The 21253-nt window shown below is 34.6% G+C and overlaps 1 protein-coding gene across 3 annotated transcripts in view; it reads right to left on the minus strand.

Annotated features, from left to right (window-relative positions):
- Positions 1–532: 532 nt before the first annotated feature.
- Positions 533–21253, minus strand: part of ANGPT1 (angiopoietin 1) — a 253373-nt gene continuing 232652 nt past the window's right edge. For all 3 annotated transcript variants that reach the window (XM_008569695.1, XM_008569687.1, XM_008569713.1), the window contains exons 8-9: positions 13546–13676; positions 533–1390 (exon numbers count right to left, since the gene is read on the minus strand). In XM_008569695.1, the coding sequence (XP_008567917.1) occupies positions 1230–1390; positions 13546–13676 (292 nt within the window). In that variant the 3' untranslated portion in view covers positions 533–1229. The remainder of the gene's footprint in view (positions 1391–13545; positions 13677–21253) is intronic.

The raw sequence follows: 21253 nt of genomic DNA on the forward strand, positions 1-21253 counted from the left end.
ACACGAATATAAACATTCTATGTACAATGATATTTATAATTCTTTTATTTTTTATAGACTTCAAAGTGTATCTTTTCTAGAAACTGAAACAGGGTGAATCTGGTAAGCATGTTTCAGCTAGTTAGCAGAAATTAAATTAGCATGAAATAATAGGATGAAGAATTGAAGATCTTAAAACATTTTAAAAATAATGAAGTTACATGTGCAAGAAGATACCATGAAATGAACTGCTCCAGTTTACTAGGTTTTCAACTAATATACTCCAACTTAATATATTCCAAATACTGCTTTCCTGTATAATATCAAAGAAAATATTAAGTGCATGTATATTATTTTAAGAACTTGATGATATACTTCACATTCTTTAAGTTGTACTCAGGTTATAAAGATATGTATATACTAGCCAGTCAGTTTTTAAAGTTAGTGAAAACTGTAGCATGGGGGGTAATTTTTCATCTTATGTGTCCTTATTTGATTATGTCCATTTTTTTTTTCTGTAAACCATATAAAAAAATCAAGGAGTATTGAAGCGTGTTTCTACATCACACTTTTATTCTCCATATAATACAATCCATTATGGCTTACAAAAATGGAATTTACATTTGAAGATGGGTTAACTAAAATCAATTATTAAGTATGATATTATAATTTGGATTCTGAAATCCATTAACATTGAACCAACCTAGAGGACAACACTGTCTTTCCTTAACTTTTATCATAATTGTGCAACAGTATAAACTTAATTGTTAGTAAGTTTGCATAGATATAACACCATTTCGCTGGTGTAGTACATCTTTTCCAAAGGTTTATGGCAGACCTCTTTCTATTCTTCTCGTATATCCTTTTTTTTTAAAAAAAATTCACCTTTTCTTTTGTTTGTTTTACATGAAGTAAATCATATTTATCATCTGGCTACCATCATTCCAAAATAAGATCCAGTAGTAGTCTGAAGCACATCGAGCTGAGCAGTTTCTTCCCTTTATAAAGCATGACCATAAGTGGCATTCTCTATAGTCAAGCCATATAAACATGGTGATCCCAAGTAGAGACTTTTGTGAACTCAAGAGGCTCCAAATCCACAGTCAAGAGCCTGGGTGACTTCACATGACCACCACTTTTGCTGGAAGGGAGACAATATTGTTTGCTTCAGAAGTTTTCAAGCAATTTCTCATCTGGTAGCTTCTCCAGATTTCTTTGTTGCTTTTATAATTGCTTCTGACATTGTGCTTTCAAAAGTCCAAAGGTCGAATCATCATAGTTGTGGAATGTAAGGAGTAACTGGGGCCTTTGAAATAGTGCCACTTTATCCCATTCAGCTTTCCATGGTTTTGTCCCGCAGTATAGAACATTCCGTTTAGATTGGAGGGGCCACAAGCATCAAACCACCAACCTGAAAAATTAGTTAATAGTGAAAGAGAGAAGGAGAAGAAACAATTATAAGTAAATTGAACATTTGGAAGTTAATGACATTAACTGATGGGGAACTTGTTTGGATTTACATGTGGGACAAGTGAAATACAGATACCCATTAGAGGTATTTCACTTTAAGCCTTTTGTTGGGAATAGAACAATTAATTATTAGTAAAGAAATTCAGAAGCTTAGACAACTGACATTTACATAAAGATAAAGATATTCTCCATCTACCTCATCATTTTTGTCAAGAACTGGCTCTAAGCTGCTTTTAAAATTAATTGGAAACTTACAATGACTATGATTCTCAAATTGAACTTTAATTCATATGCCCTCTCTATAGTTTATAGCAAATGAGACGTGTTCATCAATAGTAGCCATATAGTTCCCATACAGGAATATTTTGTCTATGATTGTTCAAGTTCTTTCTAAACTTAGTAAAAAGAAAAACAAACAACTTGATGAGTAACATGAAAATCGTGTGCTTGCATAGCTCTCTGCAAGAATAACCGGATAACTCAGTTTTATTATTTTAATGAATTAAGTGCTTAGGTTTTTTAGATAAAGCATAGTATTTTTTTTTTCCCTCTCCTGAAGTAACACTATTGAAATCTTTAGGGAGAAATTTATGCCAGAGACATTCTGGCATATTTTTTATTTGGATACAGTTGACCTCTCTTTGATTACAGAGTTATACCTAAGGGACTAATAGCTAAAGAAAGAGAAAGCTGTACAGCTGATGTTTAACTGTAACATGAGCATCATCTTGCAGAAATTTCAGAAAAAGTTAAATGGGGAAAAACTAGCTCTCATTTTTCAATTTTGGAAGATGAATACAGCTGGGTTGTGTTTGTAAAGTCACGCTAGAGGCATAACAAGCAGCTTTAATCACCAGTTCATACTGGGGGGTACAGTAAGGTATGCCTTAATGAATTTGGAAAGACACTATATTCAGTGTTGTTTTACCAACTGTATGCAAACAACATAAATGTTAATTCAGTCAAAACACAAGGAACAAGAAGGTTCTTGTTTGGCAACAAAGAAAGAACTGTAAAATTCCACTTTTTTTTTTTCTGTAAGATTAACTTCCTTTAATTTTTCACCTAGTAAAAATATGGTATTTATATTACAAAAGGCATTCTAATGGGAGTTTACCCAGAAGGCTCTCTGTAAACAACTAAACTGAAACTCTAAAATGAAATTCAACTGATGGCTTCTGTGCATTCACTTTCCTCCTCCTCTTCTGTGACCTTTTGAGGCTGTCTTCCATCACAGTAGTGAGCCTTTCATAGTCTTTTAAATATCCACCATGGTCTCTGAAGTAAATGCACTTACTCTATTGAAAATGATGACAATTCATAGAATGATCTTCCAAGCTGCATTAGGGTACTTAGGATAAAAATGTGTGGGTGTTTTTATTTTGTTTATTTGGTTTCTAGAAAGTCACAAGAATCCTAGAAGAATGTGGAAAGGCAGATATCTGTTGAGAACAAAAGGATACATTCATTGGGAAACAGGATGAGCTTAGGAAAGAGACAAGAAACAGTAAGAGCCTGGGAGAGAATCAGATACATTGATCTTGTGTATCTTTTATAATGAGTAAAGTGGGGTAATGTTTGTTGTGGTGGTGAGAATGGCATTTTGGAGACATTGACAGAAGGCCAGTATGGCTGGGTCACTGCCACCAAGAGGGACAGTAGCTTAAAGCTGAGAGGGTCTGAGGACCAAATCACCCAGTCTTTTTTTCATTATCCTAAGACATATCTGCTGACCCATCTCTTCTACTTAGTATTACACCTAACAGAGTTTGCTTAAATGATTGGTGAGTGGCTGCAGGCTTATTGACTGATTGACTGACTCTGAACAACTGGTTCTCCTTGTACAGTTTCTGTTGTCTGCAGTTGTTTAGTTTACTAAAAAGAGTATTGAAGAGACACTCCAATACGTAACATCTGTGCTTATTATATTCATTTTTCTTTATTGATTGATTCAATATGTAATTATTGTGTTGTTGCACAATACTCAACGAGACAGACATGGTCCCTGCCCTCATAAAACTTATTTTAATGTGAAAAACAGAGAAAAATAGTAAACAAATAAACAAAATATCTACAAATAACGACTAAAAAATGCCATGAAGAAAATTATCAGGGATCTATGAGGGAGAATAACCTAACTTTTCATATTCTTGGGAGAAGTTGATATTTAATGAGACCTGGAGGAGGAGAGGGAGGCAGCCTCTGAAGACCAGGACAGACCCTTCTAAGCAGAGCACATGCAAACTCCACGAGAAAGAAGGGGAGCTTGGTGGGTTTTGGAACTAAAAGAACATCTGTGTAGCTGGTGCACAGTGAGCACAGGGAGACTTGCAGGAAATGAAGGTACAGAAATAGACAGTCTTGGTGGAAAGTTGAACAACGTCTGCAGAAGAAGTTATAGTTTCAGCCAGCCTACTTACTTATCCATCAACAGGTGAACAAGTGAAACATTCTCCAGGAATAGGAGCCAATATTTAACCAGGGGAACCAGATCTGCCAGGTTAAATGTTTAATCAAACATTATTTAGACCCATATTCTATATGAGCTGCCAAGGCTGTCCTGTGCATATGTGGCCACGTGATGAAGGAAGAAAGTTGAGTCTAATAGCATCAACTCAGCAAATATTAATCAGTGGACAGACAGAGGGGACAGAGTTGAGTAAAACAAAATTCCTGACTTCAAGGCGTGCACAGTTTTGTGTAGGAGAGAGACAAACTGTGAAGTATCGAGATGACAGCCAAGTAACAAAGAGATGAAGAAAATTTTCTGGAACTAAGGAGGCAGGAGGTCTTAACTGCCATGAGGAGGGGCACAGGTTCACTCATGTACCACCTGAGCTGGGTCCTGATGGATGGTATGAGTCCACTGGGTACAAAGTGCTTTTAAACACAGTATTTACCTGGAAGACCAGGAGAGAGTGTCTGCCAGCCTCTGGGCTTGGCTGGGTGCCACTGGGTAAGGGGTTGGAGAATATAGGGCTAGAAAAATAAACAGGAGGGAGAACATAGAGGTTTTAAATTATACTCTTAGAAATTGTCTTCAGATCAGAACTTAGAAGACCTAGACTTTGATGCTGACTTCATCAATGAATAACCAAGAGATCCTAGGCAAAAATACCAATAATATTTGATATTTATTGAATAGTTAGTATGTGTCAGGGACTGTGTGAAGATATTTAGATGCATTCTCTCATTTTATCCTCAAAATAGCATTAGATGGTGTGGAAAGCACCATAATAAAGATACCAATGCTCAGAGAGTTTAAGGAACTTTTCCAAGTCACATTCACAATACATGAATTATAATGTCTGATCAACCATTTTCAAAGCACAGTTTTAAGCACCAAATAAGATAATGCACTGATTATTGGAGCCTATAGAATCTTATCTAAGTGTTTGGTGCAAGTTATCTAGGAAATAGGGAGAAGAGTTCAGGGCTAGAAAGGGACTAGATCCTGTGGACACCATAGTGATTTAATAATGAAAACAAGGTCATCAGTGCCAACATATTTTCTTATATTTTGGTAGGGTTTATTAGAGAAATAGGAAAATAATTTGGACCCAAATGAGTAAATGACATACTGTACAATGTTTACATTATAAAAATATGGCATTTAAGTACTCAATATGGGTTTTTTCCCAAAGTTTTGTGTTGATTTCATGAAGAATCAAAGAGCATGAAATGTCCAAATATCTCTTTATCTTAAGACAGTGGGTCAGGCACATTGCGGTGCATCAAAAAGCAATTGATGATAATAAAGATGTGAGTTAAAATGGCAGAAAATGAAACACAACTATTCTCTGATTTCTCTGACACATGCATAACAAAACTAAACAAAGACATTTCTTTGTACCAAATATTTCAGTTTGTTTACTTTTTACCTCTCTTTGAAAAATAAATTAAGCACGGCAAGGTCTTGTAAGCATAAATCTTGAAAAGATGTGGTTTAAGCCATATTTATACAAAGCAGGCAAAAGCATAGCAGACTCCTGGTTACTCATCCATACCCCTTGGTATGCGTAGGTAATCATATGTATTAATAGGTACTCAGTGCATATGTAAGTTTGCATGGGATGAAGACTTCTGCGTGAACCTGTAGAGGAATATGCCTGGATTTACAGTTCCTTTCTGACAAGATATGAAATAGCTGAATTACATATCCTCTGCAATCCTGGGGAAATATTAACTTTATGCTTTATTCTGTGTGTGCCTGGGAATAACAAATAAGTAATACGCTAAAGAAGTTAATCTAGGGAAGGCGCTTTAAGCCTAAAAGAACTCAGTGATGCGAGCAGAGGATGGAGGAAAGAAGCTTCCATCCGCTGTTGGGACAACTGATAAAATGTCTCAAATGTTTTAAGGTTGGCAGCTGCTGAGATGTACTTTGCCAAGCATTTTTCTTCATAACCTGTAACCTCATGTATATTTTAATAAGAAATCTGAGATGCATGTTTCTAATTCATTTACACTTAACTCATTAAAATTTAGTTTTGTAATAACTATCTCAGGCCTTTAAAAATCATTGGAGTCTTTTATCTTTGAAGCAGAAAATTCACATTTTATCATTAATAAATGAAACCTTGCCCAGAAAATAAGAATTTGATCTAAACTTTGTACTCAGGAAGTTCAAATTTATTTGAAAGTCAGGAAGCCTCTCTCTCAAATTCTTCCGATCCTAAACAAAATGTCTTTCAACATTTCTTTTCTAAGGTAAAAAGTATAGCAACATGAAAAGATCTGTCTGTTTTTGTGGATTTCTTTCATTCATTTTCAATGCCTGCATTCTAATCTGCAATATGCAAAAGAGCTTGCACAGACACTAAGATTTTATTTTTTCATCACTAACTAAAAATGAGGCTGAGCTAAACTGATTGGTGCCATTGTTATCAGTGGGATCATAATGAAAAAAATTACTTAATGAGCTTATATATACAAAGTTGGCTCTACCCAGAGCTAGCCTCAAGAAACAGCTGTATAGGACTTGTGTGCAGGAGGAAAAAGACCTTTCTAGAAGTTTGCATTCCTTCTGTCATCTTGTACTATATCCCCTTCAGGCCAAGGACTTGGCTTTTTCCCCCAACCCTCTCTTTTTCTTCTTTTTTTTCCAAAGATGAAAAGTTGTTTATCCTGGCCAGTAACATTGAATTCATTTAAAACTTCTAGGGATTCTCTTACTGTCTCTCCTATCCCTTGGATATCCTTTCACTTTTTAACCATGTTTAAGTGAGGAAATGCTCATGAAAATATGCTGCAAGCAGTAAAACAGAACTTGATCATTCTCTTTGAATGCCATTCCTTTTAACAGAGGCAATAAAAAGAACAGATAAGGCAATGGCCTTTGAAGGTTGAGTACCTGTGTTTAAATCTTGCTTCTAACACTAACTCTGTGAACTTTGGCAAATTATCTTATTTTTCTGTATCTCAATTCTTGCCAAAATATTGTGGTTTCTATTTCAAAGGGTTTTTGAAAGCTTTATATAAGATATTAAATATAAATCATTTAGGGTAATGCAAAATGCCTGTTTCAGTAAAAGTTCAATAAATATTCACTATATTATTATTAGAGTACAATATAAACAAAATTGTTTAGTGGTTTCTTATCAACTGTCAATTATGAGCCTTTGCTTGTAGCCTTGTGCTATATAGGCTTATCAGTTCTGATTCACCTTTTTACAAGCTTATTAAAGACATTTTCTAATATTCTTTGCTCTTTTTCTAATAAATAAAATTTTCCTCCAGAAAATATGAATATAATCCTAAACTTTGAACTTAAGAAGTTCAAATTTATTTGAAAAACAGAAACCTAACTTTTATAACTCTGGAGTTTAGCCTTCTGGTGTTTCGTTATTTGTAATAGTCCCAATCCTTGATATTCATCCCTTTGTCCCACTTTTGTGCACACAGTCAACTGTAAATACATATATGTACTTACATGTTTTAAATCTAAGTTCCCATGAAAAATCCACATTTATACTCACATTGATTTATTTTTACATCTTCTCACCAGGGTCATTTGTGATTTTGCAATGTCCTGTTAGAGCCTCTAATAACATATTTATTCATTTAACCAATATTTATTGAATGCGTTAAAGCCTCTAATAACATATTTATTCATTTAACCAATATTTATTGAATGCATTTTATGTGCCACACACTATTCCAGGCACTGCGGATACAGTGGTGGACAGCACGAAGTCCCGGCATTCAAGCTGTTAGAGCCTCTAATAACATATTTATTCATTTAACCAATATTTATTGAATGCATTTTATGTGTCACACACTATTCCAGGCACTGCGGATACAGTGGTGGACAGCACGAAGTCCCGGCATTCAAGCAATGCACATTTTTGTGGCATAGGTTAACATATTATTCACTAAATACAGTAACTGGGTCTAAATAAAAGTAATGCAATGTAGCTTTCTATAGTCCACCTTAAATTACTCATGTGAATCTTTTCTCTCATCGTTTTTACCTTAAAATCTAGGGAATGCCTGTTATCTGATGATGCTTTGCACATCCTCCCTGAATTGTTAAAAATGCTGAGATGATTATATTTCCCCCAAATCTTGTCACTTCAACATCACTCAGCAGTTGAAGAAGCTGCTAGTTTTTTGTTTTTCATTTGCTTGCCTTCTCCAGGATTATATAGCAGGCAATACAAGCATTTTTCAACTCTCTGTTGTTAGCATCTGGTAAGTTCTAGGGTGTACTAAAAAAATTTATGTGTATAGCTTTATCCCCTCTTGTAGGACTGAGCTGAGAAATATCCTTTGTTAGCTTTAGAAAGTCTTGTCTGTCAGCTGACATGGTTTATGCGTGGGAAAAGAGATCAGAGTTTCTACCGCAACAGATTTTTTCTGCAGAAGGTTAGGTCACATTTTTGCATAGCTTTTATATTATGTACTAAATATGGAAATTGCATTGAAAGAAAAGTAAGGAAAGGACTGTAAAACAATACCACACTTGCTTGTTTTTAGTTGTTGGCAACCTTTAAAAACTGTAGTTTACAACAGACTTTTAGAAATAATTACTTCTTTAATTCTTTAATAATTAAATGATTATAATTTTAATAATTGTAGCTTGATAGATTTTAAAAAATACTTATTTTGAATAACCCTAATTTAGTACCAAAGACCATCTTTTAGATGAATATAAGTTCACTATGAATGTGACACTCTGGTAAGTTTTTCATTTTATTAATTTTGAAGTCAGAGGTTTTTTTGCATATTTATTTTTATGTACAATAAATCTAAACAAACAAAAACATGTATTGAATGAGATTACATTTTTATTTTCTTTATGCTAAATAGTAGATCAAACTGTTAAGTTTTTAATGAAACTTATTCCTTTCTTTGGGCTCAGGAGGGCACCACAGGAGCTCTAAGAAAATATTTCTATAATTATCTCTTAAATGTATCCTTCCCACTACAGATATATACAGATTTTCAGTAATATCCTATGTAAAGAAGGAAACCTAAGGAGAAAACTTACAAATTTTCCTGAAGTCAAGGGCAACTACACAGTACAGATATTTTGGCTTATAAATCTATACTGACAAATCATCTCTATTAAATGGTTAATTAAGGGGTCTTTTTCATAGAAAATGTGTGTGGAAATTTTGACTTTGAAATAAAGGCTCTGATCCAATAAGAAATATGTAATGAGACATAAAAATTATTCAGTGTTAAAATTGGATGGCTTTCTGGTAGGGTAAGAATAAGGACGCATACCTCCGGGAAAGGGGGTGTAAAGTGTTGTAGTATCTATTTCTATTGATGCAATTGTATGATGCTTTCTCAGCTCAGTATGTCTCCTTTCAGCTCAGCAATGTACTATGAATTACCACCTATGCAATGAAAAATAATATCACTTCCTTGGTAGTGATGAATATGCTAACTATACTGATTTGATTATCACATATTGTACACAAATACTGATAGTAAACTCTGTACCCCACAAGTATGTGTAATCAATTATGTTTCAATTAAATTTTTTTTTTTTCCTTTTTGTCTTTTTTACTGACCGGCAATGGGATCGCAACCCTCGGTGTTGCACCCGCACCGCGCTCAGCCAGTGAGCGGGAACCGGTCTCCACATGGGATCCGAACCCTCGGTGGGAGCGCCGCCGCACTCCCAAGCGGTGCACTCTCCAGTGTGCCACTGGGCCGGCCCTCGATTAAAAATTTTTTAAAAAATAAAAAATTAATTAATTAATTTTATCAATTCAAAATAAAAGAAAAAATAATATCACTTGTTTTTCTCTACTAACAGGTGTGATGAGTACATGGGATAACAGAATCACAAAACCAGAAGAAAAATTGAGAAACTATTTTTACTAGACTGACAAGTCCAGAAAAGTGCATAACCAAACTCTATGAGATAAATAGCTTTTTATTCTCTTCTTGAAGATGTTTATAAGTAGAAATGCACAATCCTTACTGTCAACTCATTCCAGTCTTTGATCCCTGGAAACTCCATCTAATATCACTTTCCCCTTCCTAATAAATTGGTCACATATTATATTTTGTTTGTAGAGCTTTTTATGGTTCAAATTGTGTTATTTATTGTTTACTTTTCTGTCGACAGTCTTCTTCAACTGATGTGAGCTCTATTCTGTTTTGCTCATTTCTCTAATAGAAGCTGACCCCCTTAATAGGTACTCATTGTTAAGTTGATAGAAGGAAGTTAAGTTAGACTGTTAGGAAAGAAGGAACAAAGATCAAAACGTTCTACTTTCTGTCGAGCTGAGATACAATCTGCTTTCAATTAAGCCTATCTCCTGTTATTCAGTCTTTGACAATGATACCACATTCTCCAACTAAAATCCCTCCAGGTACTTGAAGACAACTATCTAGGACAGTTAGTGGGCAATAAATCTTACTTTACCTATAGTTTATTTTAGAAGAAACAGAGGAAAAATATATAAATAAACAAGATAAAACAAAGTTTTAACTGATGATGACAAAGAACTATGAGTTATTAGTCCAAAGAGTATGAAGTCTCATAGCTTAAAAGAAACTATTTTTAAATAGGCAACAAGCTCAAATACAAATTTAAAAAACGAAAGGAAGAAAAGGAAAAATCATTAGATGAAGAAAATGGTTCTAAGGGAAAATTTGATGGAGAGTAAATAATGGTGGTGGGGATTAGCTCAGTAGGACACGAGTTCCAGGCAGTACTCCAGTTAACTGGACTGTCACTGACATTCTTCCATATGTTCTCCAGTTCTTAGGTATCTCTAGATGAAGAAAATGGTTCTAAGGGAAAATTTGATGGAGAGTAAATAATGGTGGTGGGGATTAGCTCAGTAGGACACGAGTTCCAGGCAATACTCCAGTTAACTGGACTGTCACTGACATTCTTCCATATGTTCTCCAGTTCTTAGGTATCTAAATGCCACATTTTAGCTTTGCAGAGTGAATAGTTTTGCAAGACCTGGATTCTTTCAAAAGGATATTTGATAGGGTAATGGTGTTTATTACAAAAACATATGTGCTTAGACTATTTCAGCCCTAGCAATAAGTGGAAATGTTCTCTCCCCAACATATGTGTTTATTGGTGAGTCCAAGAACGATTATGGATGAAAGAACATGACAAATTTCAATCATTTGAAACAAAAATTGAATCATAAATCTAAGTAATGAAGTTTTCTCTTCAACAACCAAGAGATGCATTTTCCTCTTTGGTTCAATCCATATTTTCATTACAGGAAGATGAACATGTTGGAACACTCTTCTAATAATCCATTTGAAAGATTTTACTATTGGTATTTTGTGTATTATATTTATTTGGTAGAAAATTATCAAAGGGGGAGGGGAGGGGGAAAGGGAGGGGGGCCGATGAGAAATCGGTTAAAGGACACAACGATTGCATATTGTAATGATGAATAAGCTAACTATCTTGATCTAACCATCACACATTATACATAATTATTGAAAATCAATGTTGTACCCCACATGTAAGTATAATAAATTATCTTAAAAAAAGAAAAATTATCTGTTAAAATAGTAATAGAGAAAATGAAGTATAGTTCAATATAAAAATGGGCAGGACACTGAAAAATCAAAGTCATTTTGTCTTTGTATAAAGTTGCGGACAATTTTATTTATGGAATTAGGGAGGTAATGAAAAAAGTTTTTTTCTTTCAGGAAAATATTCAAGATCGAACCTATGGGTACCATTATTTAAAATATTGTAAATTTGTAGCAACTATTTTTTTGGGGGGAAGGGGTCATAAAATACATATAGAAGACTTTAAAATATTTGATGAGGTTGAATGTGATGCCAAAATGACATGTTCAAGGCTTAAGGAGGATATGATAGAGGCAGAATTATAACAGGTTGTCTTTGATAATAGTGGAGCTGCTCTCACACTGAAAAAATGTCAATATAGGAGGAGAGGATGGGACTCAGTTGGCTGTGATATGGTGGTGGTAGAGATAAAGGGGTGGGGGATGGGAAGAAAGATGAAAATATTTCTCCAAAACCTTCTCTCCTTGCTTTTGTGTGCTCTGTTAATCGATGAGAAAAATGTCAAACTAATGATTTATTTCATTGGCTTTAAAATTTGAAAGTGATTACAAGGGTTACAGGATAGTTATTCATTTATTCATGTACTGTATTTTTTATTGAGTTTTTATGTGTCACAATCTACTGCACTAGATGTTAAGAATAAATTGGAGAACAATAACCGACTTTTATTTTCCTTATGTTCAAAGTAGAGATTAGAGTTTCTCTCCCTCCCCACCTCACAGAGTTGGTCTGGAGATCAAATAAGATAGTACAAACATGTGCAGCAACATATAGTGATATGTCATAATAGCGGCAGTCATACTGTGTTTTGGGAAGGAAATTTTAAAATTTGAACAATTTTTTCCTTACTAGCGTGAAAATATGTTTTGCTATAGAGTAACACAGAAAGAGTATCAGAACAGCTGAAGGTGGGAGTGATTGCTACTACACTAAGAGAGGGAAACAACACTAAAACTGTGAGAAGAGGGACACAGAAAGGAGGTTTCCTTCACAATTTTGCTTAGTGACAACTCCTTCCTCGCCAGAGCCTATAACATTCTAGAGCTACATCATTCACCATTGAGCTTTAGCTTAGTGTTTCCAGAACTTCAGTTAGTCATATTTCAACTTCACAGATTTTGCCATATCCATTTATAACTTTTAGTAATAGTTAACTAATATTTTTCTTTAAATCAATGATTTATTAAGTATAAAATATTGTGAATACATTTTAAAATGCAAAGTTTACATCATTCCTTTAGAGAGGAAACCAGTACTACTTGTTATAATAGAAAGTAGACATTAAACTCAATAAAATTAAAACAAACAAAATAACATTGTTTAATTCTAGGTAGGTGCCATTGCCTAATCAAGGCTCTGAGCCTAAGGCCAAGGGTCTGCTCTTTCTTTAGTAAGTGCTGCAGAAGTGTTACAGATATGCTAGCACCAAATTCAGAATTTTCCTTCAGCACAGTCACAAGGCTGGAAAAATATTGAAAAGTTGCAAAATGAATTAACTCTCTTACTTTATGATGCAATATTATTTAATGGCATCTCCTATACTAGCTAAACTGTCTTGCAAAGGTCAATATCATACTTACATAATGCAAAACCCTGGTATAGCTGATCTGAGTTGGATAACCTTGGGTTTAACTACACCTCATTATTTTTCTTATTCCGTTTCAACAAAGTGATCAATGAACTTTACTACACTGTTGCAAAGCGTTTTGTAAGAAGTAATTGCTCTATATGCTAAATTCTCAAATTGTTGCTCATTCCACTAGGGGTATCATGGTGATTATTTAGAAGGTAGAATAACTGGGACTTCAAGAGGCTAAAGAATTTATTCAGAACAAAATTAGCACATTCCCACTATAGGTGTTGGAGGAGGAGACAAACCTCTAAATATGTTAGCAATGTCTTGCACAAGAATGCAGGGTAAATTAATGGGCAGAACAAAATGATCTCTAGGGACTTGCTGTTAAGTTTCCTGAACAGAAGATCGTACCCCTTTCTCACAGATAAGAAACCTCAAGTCTCAAGCCAGTGAAACATAGCTTAGAGAATGGCCCCATAGGACTTACCTCCTGTTAGCATGAGGGCACATTTGCACATACAGTTGTCATTATCAGCATCTTTAGTGCTGAAATCAGCACCGTGTAAGATCAGGCTGCTCTGTTTTCCTGCTGTCCCAGTATGACCCTTTAAATACAACCTGAAATTTAAAAAAAAAAAAAAAAAAAAAATAAGCTATTCAACAGAGTAACAGAACCCAGAAGACCAACTTGTTGAATGTTTCCCTTTTCATCATTTTCTCCCTTCTTTGAATTCAGCCCTTCCAATAAATCAATGAAGACGCAAGCTCTCTGAACCAAATGTCAAAAGAACAAAGGAAGGAAGGAAAGAAAGAAAAGCAGGAAAGAAAGACTCCAAATTACAAATAGGTAAAATTTTCTACTACTTGCATGCTTGGTTTTTATTTCACTATGCCTACTCAAATTCATATGATTCTCTGTTAATGCAAGATCCACAACAAAAATGGGCTTATTTTATTATTACAAGCATTAATCTCTAAACAAAAATGCCTTTTTAGAGTATCAATATAGCATGTCTCTTCATTAATATCTAATAATGCTAATGTGCTAAACATTATTATTAATAGCAATACGAGTAATAAGTCTCACTGATTGAAAACTTGCTCTGTGCTAGGCACTCTGCTAAATGAGTTCTAGCTGTTATTTAGTTTGGTTTTTATATTAAATCTGTGATCTAGGCATAATATCTCTATTTCGCATACCTAGGCTTACAGAAGATAAGCTGTAATTCAGCTGCTAGATTTAAAACCCAAGCTCTTAATCATTATGCTGAATGAATGTTTGCTGAGCATATACTATATATCAGACATTTTCTTAGCACTGCAGATATATCATCAGACAAAACAGACAAAAATCTTTGCCTTTGGGGGGCTTGTATTATAGTGGTATCCCCAGTTCAAAATCCCAATTGTTTTATTTCGAATATGGCATTCTTCAAGGAAACTACGTTACTTCCTAGAAACATTTCTTATGTAATATTTGCATTAGCCTAGATTGATGGCCTTCCAATGGTTGTACTTATAACAAATCATCTGATCTTTTGTGAAAAAGGCCTCTTTACTAGGCCCAGGAACAAGTGTTTTCAAGTAGCATCTCAGATTACTCTTTGCAGACTCTCCAGTGAGAACATTTTGAAGAATATTGTGTTAGAATTTAAAAAACTAGTGAACAAATCACAATAGTTGCCTAATGTATCTCCCTGTCTGATGTCCGCTCATTTCCTATTGATCTTGCACACTGTATTCATATCCTCTGGGCAATGACTTTCTCAGATACTTCAGTAGCTCTTTTGAGCCAGAGCAAAGTTTGCAGTTTAACCCGTCACGTTTTATTAGTTTCAATGATTAATAAAATTTCTAGTTAACAGTAGTAAAAATAACCTTCTAATGCTGACATCATACACAAGCTTATATTTTCAAACTCTGAGAGGCTGGCTAAAAGTCACTGGTAATGCACAATTTCAGCATTTTTTTTAAAGTGCCAATTCACGTTTAAGGCCACAGCCAGCCCATGAGGAGATGGGTTTCACCTGGGCAAAGTAAGGCAACAGATCACCAAAGGGAGTCCTGAAAAATGCTACCTGGGTGAATACACCCCCTTCCAGATCTGATCTGAAGCTTCAATTTGATGCCTTTCTTGGAGGTCTTCAGCCTCTCAGAGACAGACACACACTCGCAAAACTAACAGACTTTTTTCAGGTCTCCATTTACAGTCAAAACAGGAGCATTGTGAGGGCCCAGTGTCATGGTCTCCTCAGAGAGAATTTCATGCAGAAAGCCAAATTATGACCAGAAATTGGCTTGTTTGGTAAACAAGGAACAAGCTGAGGGAATAAGGTAAATTATTCTCAAATTAAGTAGCTGGGACTCTGTTAGTTTGAAATCTCCCATTCCACTGGGACAAGGTGAGTTTAGACCACAGGTGTTCTTAGATAAGCAATGAGTTAGCAGTCCTAACTGTTTTTGGTATCTTTACAATTTGCGATGGCCTTCCTTCTTTCTTCTTATGGTAAATCAATACCATTTTCCCTGTAGTAGCCTTAAGCTAATGGGCACAGACTTTCCAGGACACAATGATCTTCTACACTGTCTTTTGCAGGTAATCCGGTGCAAATGTTGAGTTGATTCCAAGTGAGTGACTGCTATGTACCAGATATATAGTTTTATCCTTTCACATGAGAGTTTTAGTCTAAGCCTCATAATTTATGATTATTTCTTTGTGTAATCAAGACAATACAAATAATATCAACACAAATCTCAATGCTGAGTGTAACTACTCTTGACATTATATGCTTTTAGTCTTTTCCTTATATTTTCTTCTCCAAATATAAAATATTATTTATTTTTAAGTCTACACGTAATGTATGAACACGTTCTTACAAAAATTTTGAATATATGAATAAAGCTTTTGCCCACAGCCCCATCTCGTCTCTCTCTTTAGAGGTAATGATTAATGTCGGTTTTGTACCCTTCACAACAAGTTCTCTTCATGTATAAATACAAATGGAAATAGAATTGTACTCTATGTGTTTCTTTATAAGATGATTTTCATATGTAATTTTATGACCATTTTCCCAAACCATTGCCTATTTTTCTCCAACAACATCTGGCAGCTATTCTATGAATGTACCAATTGTCACAAGTTTTAGGGTGCTTCCCTGTATCACTAAATATGTATGCAGGGGTTTATGTTAGGGTTAGAATAAAGTCTACAACATTTTTTTCTGACCTTCACCTCTAGAGTTCATCCATGTCATGTGTGTGTGTGTATGTCCTGGCAGCTCTTCTGTGGATTACTGCAAAAGTATTACAACTGGACTCACTGACTTTAGTCTTGCTCTTCCTTTGCCTTCCCCCCAAAATCCATGCATGTGGCTCATTCAAAGACATGCTTGTCATCATTATTCTCCCCTGGTTACAATCCCTTAGTTGTTCCCTCAACACACAAAGGATAAAGGCTAAATTCCTTATTGTGGTTGATAAGACCTTTGAAGTCTAGCCCTCGTCTACTGTCTGATTTCTCCCACGCACCCCCCACCCTCCACGCCTTCCTCCTCCTGCACGCACATGGTGCTACAACATTACCCAATCACTTCTCCCCTCAAAGCAACATACTCTTTCATCTTTCCACACATTTGCATGTCCTGTTTTCTCTTCCTGGAAGGCCTGCTCTGAATTTGAATAGCTGCTGAACTTCTACTCAGTCTTTAAGATTCATTTCAAGTATGCATAATATCAAAGAGCATCAAATTGATACCTTTATGGTGACACTGACTTACTGTATTTTAATTATCTTTTTACTTATCTGTTTCTGTAATAAACCATGAGCTCCTTGAGGCATAACTGTAACTGTCTTACTCATCTTTGAATCACCAGAATCTAGAACAGTGTCTGAGATAAAGTGCCTCAATGTTCATTGCATAAATGAATGACAAGTGTATAATTAACTATACATGGCTTTCTCAATGCAGCTAATAGTTGTTCCAAAGAGACCTTCAATTTACAAAAGAAAAGACAATATACAGAAGGGACAAGTTGGCTTTGCATGTGACTATAGTGAAAAGGAATTTGAAGTGTGAATCATTAGAGAGATTTCTTTCCCCCAAAATAACACTGCGGGAATCCTGGACGTTTATTTCTTGTGTTCAGACGGTATAGATGTGACCTGCATAAAGGATGATATGTTAGAAGATAAAAACAAAATGTTCCTTAAGCACAAAACACTTGGCATTGGGATAGAAATACTGAAGCTGTGAAAAACAAACAAAACAAGCAAACAAACAAACAACCCCCCCAAACTCCAGAGAATAAAATTAGATGTGACCAAAAAGGGAGACGCAAATTCAATTCATGGTATTTATTCTCTTCAATGTATTTTTTACTTAATTAAGGAAAAGTAACAAACTCCAGAGAATAAAATTAGATGTGACCAAAAAGGGAGATGCAAATTCAATTCATGGTATTTATTCTCTTCAATGTATTTTTTACTTAATTAAGGAAAAGTAGACATTTGTGTGTACCTTTGGGCCAATGACTATAAAGAATGTTAGCATTTTGATTTTTTTCAATTAGTATTGTTTAGGAAAATAAAATAGATGGATATACGCTGAAATCAGGCACGATTCTTTAGTCATCTTTGATGAAAATATAGTTACTCATTTTCTTTCACTTTAAACAACTTCAATTTCTAAAAAGACTAAATCATATTTCTTAATGAATGTAGGACAGTAGTGGGTTCATCATGGAAGAACAGGCTTCAAAATATCCTATGTATCATACAAAGGATTCTATAACTTTCTTTTCTTTAACATACACAGCACAATCTCATGAATCCAGTTTCTCACTGATTTTCTCTACTTAAGAGACTGCCATTCTCTTCAAATTTTTCTATCTTTGCTGTATTCAGGCAGCAAGAGTCGCTTTCATTATCCATGGCAGTAGGAGTTGCATGCATGAAAAACTGAAGTTCAGCCTCTACTCTTTTAAAAGCAGTAGACAGATGCTCCGATACCTGTCTTTAAGGTCTTAGGTACTCACAGCTGAGCATATTTTTATTTTGGCTCTGAGTTCTCTCCCGGCCACCATATGCAACTAGTTCATCTTTCTCACAATTCCTTGAAGAAAATGCAAAATGACCCACATGGTTCTCTTTCAGAGCCTGGTAGCAATGACTCAATCTGACAGAGTTTCCCGACATAGCTATGACTCTCGGTTGCATCCAGTGCTGTCTCTGCTTTAATCACCCTCCTCCACGCCACCCACCCCATTGAAAAGGCTGAGTGCCATCACAGAGAGGATAACAGAGGTCATCTGTTAGCACTGACTTTTTCACAACTTGGAGATATATTCTATTACTCAATTGTCCATAAGTGAGCAAAATTATTTCTTAATTTGTTAGGACTATCACTGAATATGTGAGAAAATGATAGGAAAATATATAAAGCAAAGTCAGTGCACCTGTGAGTGAGTGAATATATGTCCAGAACAGTCAGTTGTATAACAATGATCTACATTTACAGATATAAATCTCTAAGTAGAAGGAAAAGTTCAAAGGAAGTTTCAAAAGAAAAGATGGTATGAGTGGAAACATTAACAGAATTGATAATATGTAGTTTGACTAATTGAGAATTAAAGACAGGAGAAAGACTTATACATACCTAAATAAATAAATAAATAAAAATCAAGCAGATATAGGATATTTGGTACAAAATAAGTATGAATGAAAAAAATTTGATAATAAATTCATTAACCAAAATTCTTCCTTCTTTCCTTTCTCTCCACACAGCCACAAAATAATTAATTCACTTTTGAAGGGTAAGACTGTGTCATGTGTACTTGTGTCTTGAGAGACGGTATAACTTAACATAGTTTGAATCCTAACTGCCTAAGTTTGCAGTCTAGTTCTTATACTTTCTGATCCTCAGTTGCTTCGTCTTTATAATGCCTCTAGCAATAGTAATGTCCTTCTAATATCATTGTGGAGATTAAATGAGATGATACATATAAATCCCTTAAAAAGATTGCTGCATGTAGGGTAAGTGCTTGAATATTAGTAAAAAATCAAAAGAAATCAAAAATCCCTATAGTAATTCATTTCTGTTTCTTATAAAAAAAATACTTGGAACTGGGTAATTTGTAAGAAAACAAAATTTATTGCTTATAGTGTTGGAGGCTGGGAAGTCCAAAGTCCAGGGAGCACATCTGGTGAGGTGACTCTGCAGCAATGCAGGGTGTCACATGGTGAGAATGGCAGAGCAGAGAGAGAGAGGTCCTTATGCACTCTCCTTTCAAAAGCCCTCAGAACCATGCCCATCTAATCACCTCTTCAAGTCCCCACCTTTCAATTACCATAATAAGATTCCCCACCCTCAACAATTACAATGGGAATTAAGCTTCAATGAATTTGGGGGAAGGGGGCATTTGATTGACTGCAATCTCTAACCAATAAAATACACAGTAGCTCAGGAAAATAGTTATGTAAATTAAACAAGTATAAACATATACAAGTACGACCTTGGTAGATGATAGACGTACATAAGTATACTGAGAGTGATGGAAAAAATTAGACACACAGCTAATTAAGACATGTATGTAGGCAATAAGCTGCAGAAATTAAAGATGAAAACAACAATTTTCTCAAATCCATAAGGCCCTGTGAAAGTTTTTCTTTCTTTATATAAACCAAGCATAATTGTAAGTATAAAGGACAGGAAGACAAATAGTTGCTTTGTTGACCTACTACCTAGTTTAAGGTCTATATTATTTTGAATCCTGATGGCCTTAATAAAGATCCTTTAATTCAAATGTTTATCCTTTAGTAAATTAAAATTCCAGTCTTTTGAGAATACTAAGTTTTTCCTGCCACATAATAGGATGTTTTATTGGCCAAATCCAGCACTCTTTTTTTTTTCTTTCTTTACTCATAATTGATACTGGGAAAAAAATCACTGGAAAAGATCTCTCATGCCATCTTATTCATTAATTCCATTAATTCTCATGTCTATTTCATGAAAGCTTTCTGTATTGCATTAAATCTTCCTTAATCAGTGCCATTTGTTTTCAGAGGCAATTGGAGCATTGGGAGATCATAAGAATTTGTGCATATTAACCTAACTGTTACACTAAGAAGGAAAACATTATATTATATGCTTCTTAAGCCTCAGATATTCTGAGGTAGATATGCTATTTATCTTTTAATATGTGTAATATAAGGTGTCAAGTGTGAAAAAATGTTTGAGATAGTGATGGTCTCAAAAAATGTTGAGATAGAGATGGAATCTGTGCTGTGATTAAAAAAAAATCAATTTCTGCAGTTACAGAAAACCTCGGTCCAAATAATGAGAAGCTTCAGAAAATCCAGTTCCATTTTTTCTTTGATTTTAACATGATTGTTTTAGGTATTAGCTTTCATTATACATGTATAAATTGTACACTGACTTTTCATCTATTTAAGTTTCGACAATGTATATTTTTTAATATTTCTCCCTTATTTACAAACATTAATATAATATATAATTTTGATTAAATGAGTTTATCAACCATCCAGGTCTTCTCAAGCTTTTGACACTAGGAACACTCTTAAAAGTGACTCCTATTTCAAAACCCCAGTACTATCAGTCTTTCTCAACAGCAAACACGAAACTTGCATATGTTCAAAACTCATGATAAATTCTTCCTCCAAAGAAAATAGCAAACCCACATACTGTTATTCCTGGGTACCTTTGCATAGTAGTATGAGTACACTTTATTCTGTACATTATATACATATATATATATACACACACACACGTAAGTTCTAGTGGTGTACAGTAGTGCTAGGCTCCTATAATTAACAATTTATTGTCTGTCCTCAAATGGCTAGAAGAGAAGAGCTCAAACGTTCTTATCACAAAGAAACAAGTTTTTGTGATTTGATCATTACACACTATATACATGTGTTGAAACATAATTCTATACCCCATAAATATGTACTATTAATGTTTCAATTAAAAATAAGTAAATTTCCTAAAAAATAAATAAATACATTTAAAATACACACACACACACACACACACACATATATTTTCATGAGATCTATGACATTGAAACCATATTTCCCAAAGCTCAGAAATACACACTGTTGTGATTCTCTGTTTTTAGTTAAAAAATAAATAAATACATTTAAAATACACACACACACACACACACACACATATATT

This window comes from Galeopterus variegatus, unplaced genomic scaffold (assembly GCF_000696425.1).
Source record: "Galeopterus variegatus unplaced genomic scaffold, G_variegatus-3.0.2 Scaffold28, whole genome shotgun sequence".
Taxonomy (NCBI): Eukaryota; Metazoa; Chordata; class Mammalia; order Dermoptera; family Cynocephalidae; genus Galeopterus; species Galeopterus variegatus.